General features: G+C 61.9%; 2 protein-coding genes across 2 annotated transcripts; both read right to left on the bottom strand.

Annotated features, from left to right (window-relative positions):
* Positions 1-2,609: 2,609 nt before the first annotated feature.
* On the bottom strand, positions 2,610-3,488 carry EMIHUDRAFT_425739 (hypothetical protein; the record flags this gene model as incomplete). Its single annotated transcript, XM_005794075.1, has 3 exons — positions 2,610-2,959; positions 3,076-3,189; positions 3,386-3,488. The coding sequence occupies 3 exons, from the start codon at positions 3,486-3,488 to the stop codon at positions 2,877-2,879; spliced, it is 300 nt and encodes a 99-aa protein (XP_005794132.1). The 3' UTR covers positions 2,610-2,876.
* Positions 3,489-5,207: 1,719 nt separating this feature from the next.
* Positions 5,208-6,988, bottom strand: EMIHUDRAFT_94940 (hypothetical protein; the record flags this gene model as incomplete). Its single annotated transcript, XM_005794076.1, has 3 exons — positions 5,208-5,297; positions 5,366-5,431; positions 6,818-6,988. 3 exons carry the CDS (start codon positions 6,986-6,988, stop codon positions 5,208-5,210), a joined length of 327 nt encoding a protein of 108 aa, XP_005794133.1.
* Between the last annotated feature and the right edge of the window lie 2,083 nt (positions 6,989-9,071).

Here is a 9,071-nt window from a genome sequence, read left to right on the forward strand (position 1 = left end):
GGAGGGAAGGGAAGGAGGGGGGGGCGGCTCGCCTGCCGCCCTCGAGCCGCGACAGCCGGTGCCGTGGCCGGCCCGCCTTCGAACGCGAAGGGGGGACGGCCTCATGCCGCCTCACCGCGCGACGCGGCGGCCGGCCGCCACCTCAAAGGAGGCCTCTCGCGCTCGAAATACGTGCGAGGCACCTGCCGAAGGGGGCGGGGTGGTCGGGCGGTCTAGGGGAAGGCGTCTCCGGTGGGTGGGCGCCGCTCCTACAGCGCGCGGGGCGGGGAGGCCGACTGCGGCGGTGATACGGTCGCGCGCGCGGGGCGTGGAGGGCCAGGGAGGTGGAATCCGGGGCGGCGGAAACCTCCGATTTTTTGCAGTTCTAATTAGCCCGAGGCTGGCCGGAGAGGATTGACGTATCCGATTTTTGTTTTTCCGCTGCTCCAGCCGGCCAGCCGTGCCTACGGCGAGAAAAGGAGCGTCAGACCCGGTCCGATCTCGCGCTCCAGCGGGAACGCCGAGCGCCTCGGACGCCAAGCGGAAACGGCGTTCCGAGGCGGGGCGCGGTGGCGATCGCCGGTCGGCGCCTTCGCGGCCGGCCGGCCCGGTGGGTTGCCACGGCACATGCGCCGCGCGCCGTCGCCAGGCCCCGCCGCCGCCCCGCCAGAGCAGCGGCGAGATGGGAGGCGGTCGGCGGGTGACATCGGCTCTTCGAGCGAGCTTTCAGCTCACTTTGACGACGCTAGGAAAATCAATTCGTGGAATCCAGTCCGAGATGCAGTGAGGCGGAGCCTACCCTGAAACAAAAAACATGATAAACAAGAAAACACCCCGCCCCCCCCCCAAGCCCGGCCGGCGGAAGCCGCAAGCGCGCGCTCACAAGTTCCTCAAGCTCAACCGCGCCGTGCGCCGAAGACCGAAAAGTGAAGTCGGGCCAAGGCGCCGAGCGGAACGCGGCCCAGGAGCAGGAGCAAGCCCCGCACCCAAGGGACAGGTGCGAGGTGGACCCCCACCCCCCTCTTCCAAGGTGGACTGGTGGACAAGAACAGGCTGAGCGCATTGGGCGCTGGCCCCCTTCTGGCACCAGCGGGAGCCACGAACGAGCGCGCACCGCCGTGCTCTCCCTCCCCCACCTCGCCGCCTGCCAAATCCCCGCGGCCGTCCGTCTGCGCCTGCTTCCGAGTATGTTAATGACTACGAGCCCGAGTTTTCCGACGCTAAGGCGCGGGATATGGTGGCAGGGGTTCTACAAGACGCAGTTCAGGAGGCTGTGATGCAATGCGGCTACGGCGACGAGCTCATCCAGGCGTGGAACGGCGGCAAGATACGGCAAACACTTGCCGGAGGAGGTGCGAGGTGGTGGCTATGACTTTGAAGCTTTGCGAGAGGTGTCGAGCCACGAGCGGAGCAGGTGGGGTTCCGTGGTGAGCCGATTCCCAGATTCTCCAGATTCCCCCTCGAAAACCGCCCTTTTAATTCACTGCGGCCGCGGGGTTTGCTCGAATTACTTTTCCCTCTGACTAGTTTTTTCGATGTTCCGGTGCCTACAAAAAATATCCGAGATGATATGGAGCTGAGACCACAGCGTGACAGCCACAGGGGGTTTGCACGTTCCTGCGATCACCTGTCCTACCAGCGGGCACAGTGGGCCGCGGACACCCGTGAATGGCCTTTTAAGCCCGCGGCTCTCGGTGCAGCCAGGTCGCGTCGTTCCGCTCCCGGTCGGGCGGTCGGTCGGCCGTCCCTGGCGCGTAGGGACGAAAGTTCGAAACGAGCCGCGCCCCAACGCGGGCTTGTCAACACGCGGCAACGCCAACGCCGAACGCGTGTGTGTACAGCCCCTTGGAGTGTGAAGGCTTCGTAGCCCTCCGGTCTACTCCGCAGGTAGGACTGGAGCGAAATAAGCAAGCGAGTGGCGTCGCGTGTGTACGGCTTTATACACACGAATGCCGGCTTGCGGTGTGAGATCTGTGATCCGCTCGGAGCGGCCGCGCACTGCCCGCTACCCCCCCTGCACATCTAAAGCCATCCCTGCTGCTGGGGGGGGGTCTGACCCCCCCAGCAGCAGAGCGCTGCTGCTGGGGGGGGGGGTCCCGACCCCCCCAGCAGCAAAACGCTGCTGCTGGGGGGGGGGGGGGGGGGCATGGCTTTAGATGTGCAGGGGGGGTAGCTCGAGCAGTGTGCCTGTGTGCGGCTTAGGGTACTCCTAGGCTTAAAAGGGTGGGCCCTGGGGCGCCTGCGGCTTAAACGGCTTAAAACCTGCCATGGCAGGTTTTAAGAGCTGCTGGGCCGCCGATTCCTTAAACGGTCTTAAACGCTTAAACGGTGCGGGAGAGCTCCCGAGGTCGATGGTCCGGGAGGCTCCCCGGTAGACGCCGGAGGCCGGGAAGCTGGCTACAGTCAGCTGGCACGCGTCCCCTATGCGAGTATGGCTCCCGCCAGTGCACCAGACTTACAGATGTGTCTTCAGTGGCGGGTTCGTGCCTAATAACGGCAGTATTGGAGAAACCGGCGCGGGAACCCAGCGACGCGTGCCGGTGAGGCCGATTTTCTTAAACGGACTTAAAAAAGGGACCCCCCGTGCCTGCAATCTCTTAAATGACAATTTGAGCCCCCAAACCTCCTCATTTCTTAAAAGGTCTTAAAACAATCCGGCCCTCAGGACCCTAGGGGTCCCCTAACCGGGGTGTGCGGCCGCTCTCCTCGCGTGCGAGAGGCGCGTCGCCATGCCGCACAAGGCATGCCTTCCGATGTTAATTACACCACGTTTACGTAAACTACAGACTCGTTCGCAGTGTTCGGTCACGATAACCGCGAACCCTCTGGCATTTCGACACATCGGGAGCAGGGTCCACGCCCGGCGGGGTGGGCGCGCAGTGGTTTCGAGGTCATGTTCATGTATCGAGGTAGTTTGCAGCCATCAGCAGCTCCAGTGCCGACTCGGGCTCGATTTTGAACTCGGGGAGGGTGTGGTTGGCTGCAGAGACGAGGGCGCCGTGGCGGGCTGAGCGGTCGGGGAGGGGGCGGGAGAGGCAGGCAGCGTGGCGGGTCTCCGGAGGCAGTGCGAGAGGGAAGTTGGGTGGAGAGGCGCACAGGACGGGTTGGTGTGGCGGAGCTTGTAGTAAAAGTACTGGACCGTCTGCTCGAGCGTCTTACCCGAGATCTCCGGGAAGTTGATCTCCCCCTTCTCCTGCTCCACATACCCACCTTGCCGGAGCGGAGCCGCGGCGAGGTGAGAGCGCGGCGAGCAGAGGTGGCAGGGTGACTCCGGTATGATGGCGGCGGGCGAGAGCAGCGGCGGGCGAAAGCAGCGGTGCCCGCGGGTGCGGTGCCGTCACTCCTCAGCGCGGCGGCTGCGGCAGTGACGCATGTGCTCGTGGCGGCAGTGGCGTGGCCCCCACACCTGGCCCGCCGAGCATGGACTTGATGGTCCCGGAGACCATCGCCGCCTGCCGGTCGAGGATAATCTCGGTGCCGTCCGACGCGATAAGCTTGACCGGGTCCATGGCCGCGGCTTGATCGTTGGGCCAGCGCCCGTTTCAGAAGAATTTACACTCGAAGAAGAATTCTCGCAGCGCATCTCCGAGAAATGGGAAGAACTCCCAATCGCTCGTTTGGGTTTGTTTGTTTTCTTTCTTTCTTTCGACAAGGGAAGAAGCTTCTGAGCATTACAGGTGACATGCCTTCCTCCATTTTTTATTTTCTTTGTATATGTTCCTCTCTTCACACACATCCTCTTACCACTTACGCACTAGAAAAAGAAAACATCGGGCGGGATGGGAGGACGGCACGCCGCCAAACAACTCTCTCTCCGCCACCCACCTCTCTCGCTCGCCGCCACCACACAGGGACCACAAATGACGTGTGAGTGTTAGAGTTGTTTGGAGCGCAGAGACCTGAAACGGTCCGTCGACAAATTCGAAACGTCCGCAGCACCCGCCGAATTCGAAACGTCCGCAGCTCCCGCCGATCTCCCGCTAACGGATCTTACGCCGCCTGTAACCTCTCTTTAAGGTATTGCTAAAAATCTCTCTCACAGGGATCTTAAGGAGAGGAAGGAGTGTGGTGCTAGCCGTCGCCCACCCACAAACGATGTGTGAGTGTACAGAGTTTATTTGGTATTGAAATCTCCCAGTCGACGGGATGTTGCTACAGAGTTTGGGATCCATCCATCCATCCAAAGAAAGCATGTTACTGAGCGACCGCACGCACTCCAAGTAAGTGCTCCAATTGCTGAGCGACAGGCGTACGAGGATTTCAGGATGCCTGGCCATGGTGGCCATGCTTGGACGAGAACCCCGCGGCGGCAGTTGCTGAACGCTGCTTCCGCCTAGCGACCGTGGGTCAGGCAATCAAGTTCTGCTGTTTGCGCGCGTCCCCCAGTCGGTCAGCCGGATGAGGTACTGGTTTCTTTGCCCAGGCCTGGCCTACGACCCATGCTGGATCAGCTGAGCAAGGTTTGGGGAGAATCCTATAGCAGGATCTTCAGATATTTTGACGAACGACCGAATACGACCCGTTTATGACCATTTTCGGTCGTTCATCAAAATATCTGAAGATGCAAGATCCTACTATAGGATTCTCCCCAAACCTTGCTCAGCTGATCCAGCATGGGTCGTAGGCTAGGCCTGGGCAAAGAAACCAGTACCTCATCCGGCTTCCCTGAGCGTCACAGCTCGGTGATCGCGCCGGCCAGACACCACTGAGACGTCCGTCCGGGCCAGGTCCGGGCATTTGAACGCGACCTTCGGGGGCAAAGACATGGGCTCTATGGCTCAGACTGGACTCCTCTTGGTCCCTTCTGATGCCCTAGGCCACACCTGGGCCTTACCTGGGGTTCTAAGGGCCGGCCAGGGTTTGCCTCCCTAACGGGGCCCGGAGGACCTTAAGGTAAGCGCGTATTGTGGTAATAGCAATAAAGCCGTAAGGGGGAGGTATCGTAATAAAAGGCCGTCTGTGCGGAAGGGTGGGTGTGGGGGGAACGCATATCTGAACCAGAGCCTCTCAGGCTCAGTCCCCTTCAGGCTCAACCAGCCAGCACACAGGAAATTAGTCAGGTATCGATCTTCTCCTGATACCGTAGCTCAAGCTGGTACAGATCGCTGGATCTGCTGGCGCAACAACACGAGCGAGAGGCCGCGACGCACGCACAAAGAGACGCGCCGCCGACAACTCACACCTCGAGACACCACGCAATGCCTGCACCCAAGCGCCGCAGCACGCCGTCACTTGAGCTTGGAGAAGAGCGACTTTGCCGCGCACGCGTCCACACAGTGCACCCAATCGCCGTACTGCCCCTCGCACGATCCGCTCCCCTACTTGGTACAAGCCCAGTCAGTGGATGCGCAGCGACGGCGGGCGACTGTGGGCGGGATGCGCGGACCTTGGCCTCGATCCGCGCCTGGCACGCCTCGTACTCTACCAGCATCGTGGCGCACGCGAGCGTCGCCTGCAGAGCACACAGGCGGCCAGCGTGGCGTGAGGTGGTGCGCTATGGAAGCGCACGCTGCGTCCGCGCCTTGCACTTCGCATCGATGGTCTGCTTCTGGTCTTGGACCTCATCCTCTTCCTCACTCATCGGGCGCCTCTTGCGCGCGCGTGCGTGCAGGAGCTGCCAGTCAAACAAAGAATTTCAAACCGCACTCCAAGTGCTCCAAACGATTTATAACACAAGCAAAGAATAACGCACTGCATCAGCGGAGCTGGGAAGAAGACCGCCGCAACAACCGCGAGAACAAGGGACCGGCATGCGGCCGCGGCGTCGCAGGACGAAGCAGAGGAGAGCGACGCGACAGAGGAAGAAGCGACAAGGGAGAGAACGACGAGAGTGGGACGACCGCGAGGTGGCATGAAGGTCGCAGCGAGAATCGGCGAGAGACTGCGAAGAGAGATAGGAAGAGGCGGACGCCCAAGGGTGGGCGACGGCTAGCGCATCACACCCCTCTCCTTAAAATCCCTGTGTGGTGGCGGCGTGCCGTCCTCCCATCCCTCCCTTGGGGTGTCCGGTTTCTTCCTTTCTTTTCTAAGAGGACCGCCGCAAGCGGCGTGGCGTGGGTCGGTTGTGCATCCCTCCGGGGGGCCCTCTGCGCCGGGGAGGCGTTGTTGGAGGCTAGGACGCAAGCGTCCGTCGCCCTTTTCAAACTCGGGCGCAGTGCGGGCCCACTCTCCGCTACGCTCCGACCCGAATTTGGAGGGCCTGAAAAGTTTAAGGTGTTGCTGCGCAAAAGGCTTTTCGAAAAGGGTGGGGAGCCGCGGCGGCGCCGCAGGCGCGGGCGCGCAGTGGAAGCACGCTTGCCATACATATTCACGCAGAGAAGCTGACGGTCGGGGTCGTGACGGCTCGAGGGTGCGCACACTAGCCCGCGGACGCCTCATCCGCACGCGCACCCTCCAACATCGCCGCCGAGCCCAACGCCCTGCCGTCAATCTCGACGAGCGCCGCACACCTGCGCGGACAGTGGGCAGACGTTGCCGCCTTGTGTCCTCGTGTGCCCGGAAAGCCTCGAGCCGGCGCGCACCGGTGGCAGCGCAGGATGAGGTGGCAGCAGTGGAGGGTTGGGGCGCATTTGAAGGCGCTGGCCCCGACGCGCCATTAACTGGGTCGGGGTGGTTCCTCACCCCTCTGGTTTCAGTCAAGCGGGAAGAGTCTGTGCAAGGGGGGCGGATGGGGCTGGCTGCGTCACCTTGGAGCATGAAAGGTTCCTACAGTAAGGCTACTCGAGTACGCAGCACCTTGGCTTGGCCCCCGAGCGGGGAGGCGGTCGACGACGCGCAGCATGGCGGTGAGCGCAGCCTGACGACGCGTCTTGATGGACGGATCCTTCTGCCGGCTGACCAATTCCGCCCACCTCTTGACCGGCGGCTTCGTCACCAACATGCGCTCGAGAGGCGGAGCAGCCTCGATGCGATCCAGTTCGGTAGCTATCTTGTCGCGCAGCGCATCGTCAAAAGGCAGGTTGTTACAGGCGTCGCGCGCGTCCCCGAGGTCACGCAGGAGGCTCTCCATATGTGTTGCAATAGCCCCCGGCTGTGGTTGCTGCAGTGCTCCCGTAAAACGAGCGATGTCTTGGCACCAGCTGATAGCTTGCGTCCGTCCACGGCCCAGATTCACATGGTTTCTGCACGGTATTCGGATTTTGTTATTTGTTCGTGTGGGGGTATATTGCAGATTTGTCAATGGTACCGCGTCTGCGACGCGGGCGCCTTGCGGGCAGAGCCCTTAGCCACCCTTTATATCTTGCGCGGTCAAAACTAGAAGCCGCTGCGCGGGCCCCGCCCCCAGCTCGGGGGGGGGGGGGGGGGGGGGGGAAGGTCACACACAGACGATACTCGTAACTCGAGAGCACAAACGTGAAACGATATCGAATCGCCGCACTTTTCCCGAGGGGTAGAGATGGTGTTGCGCGACACTCGTCCTGCCTATCTCCCCCCATCTAAATTTGCTAGCTGGCCTAAAAGTTGAAGTTGGCCGCTCCCAGCCACAGCTCCCACACCTATCTCTCTGGTACACAATATTCGAAGCGTTGTGGTCTGTGGACCATTGACCTCCTTCTCTCTCTCTCTCTCCGTAAGACGTCGGAGAAGGCAAGCCGTCAAGTTGTCAACCGTCTCGGCGTCGACAACAACTGGCACTCGAACCTGTCGTGCTGTGGCCACGGCCACCCCTCTAATTGCTCTGACAGGCACGCCTTGCACCTCGCCATGGATCCGCGGCAGAAGCCAATCCCGCAACGCTGTCAGGAAATTATTTAGGAGGAAGGCGCATACCAAAACTGCTATAGGAATCAGTAGCTCCATGCGTTGCCTTTCACTGTGTAGGAGTTCTTGCAGCTTCTCGATCTTTGAAGTCTTGTCCTGCAGCAAGATTTCCTGCCTCCAAATGTAGTCTAATACATCATCGCACCTCCGCCATGAGGACGGCCTTGTGCGAGCGCTGTCGTTGAGAACGAAGCGGTCGGAGTGTTCTGTTGCCTTCAAGACATATTACCTGAGGAAGCTCCTTCCCTTGGTGAAGGCGGTCATGTTCGTCATGGCGGGGTCGTGCATGTACGTCTGGGCGAAGGCCGTCGGCTTACGGTCCGCCTTCTTTAGCAGGTCTTTGATCGCACGGCTTCAAACGGTCCGTTTCGACGACGGTCGCGATGTTGGTACGGGCGAGGTCGAGTGTATCGGTCATGGTTTTGAAGAGTGAATTCGGGCGTCAGCGGCGGCACATCGTCTGGGTCATTCTGCTCCGAATCGTTAGCTTTCCCGGCCGCAGCGCGGCTCATGGTGCAGGTTGGCCGGTGACGGTGTCCGGTGAGACGTCCCAGCTCGGCCTCGTGGAGGGCTCTCCCACGTCCCAGGGAAGTTCGGACGGACACACGCGGCGGGCCAGAGAGTTCTACCGGACTATCCTGCAGCCTTTATTTATTGGACGTCGGGCCTTCTGCGTATGACACGTTTTTCCGATGTGCGATGACAACAAATTTTTGTAATTCGGACAGCATTCGCGGCCCAGTGCCCTGTGCGACCGCTGTGTGTGTGCTGCACATACACACCTCGCCAACACATGGACATGGACATGCGTATGTGGATCATGAGACATGACTCTTCCAGAGACCCTTGAGTGAGAGCTTGCTTGGGGATCATGGCATGCATGCATGCATCTCGATCGAATGCATCGATCACGTACAACGGGGCCACGCGCGCCGGAGCGTGTAGCGCGCGGCCCACCCGAATATGCGCGGTGCCCGCGGCGACCTGGCGCTCAAGACCTCTCCCTCAGCTCTGCCTCCTCCCCGCGGCACGAGCTGCGGCCTCTCCGCCGCCGCCAACCTGGGCTCTAGACCTCCCTCCCCTCAGGGCGCCGCCGGCGAGGTTGGCGCCGGCGCCGGCGCCGTCCCCGCCGCGTGCGCAAACCGGCAAAGGCCGTTGTGGGGAAGGCCCCGCGCGGTGTTGCGGAGCGTGCAGCCGGGGAAGCAGCAAGGCGCGTAGGCGCCGCCGCGCCGCCGGTGGAGCGCCTCGACCCCCTCGCCGGCGCACCCGCTGCTGGGCTCCTCCCGCGTCCGCTTCCGCCCGCCGAGCCAACGGCTGCGGCGCACTGCCGC

Source organism: Emiliania huxleyi (genome assembly GCF_000372725.1).
Source record: "Emiliania huxleyi CCMP1516 unplaced genomic scaffold EMIHUscaffold_1, whole genome shotgun sequence".
NCBI lineage: Eukaryota > Haptophyta > Isochrysidales > Noelaerhabdaceae > Emiliania > Emiliania huxleyi.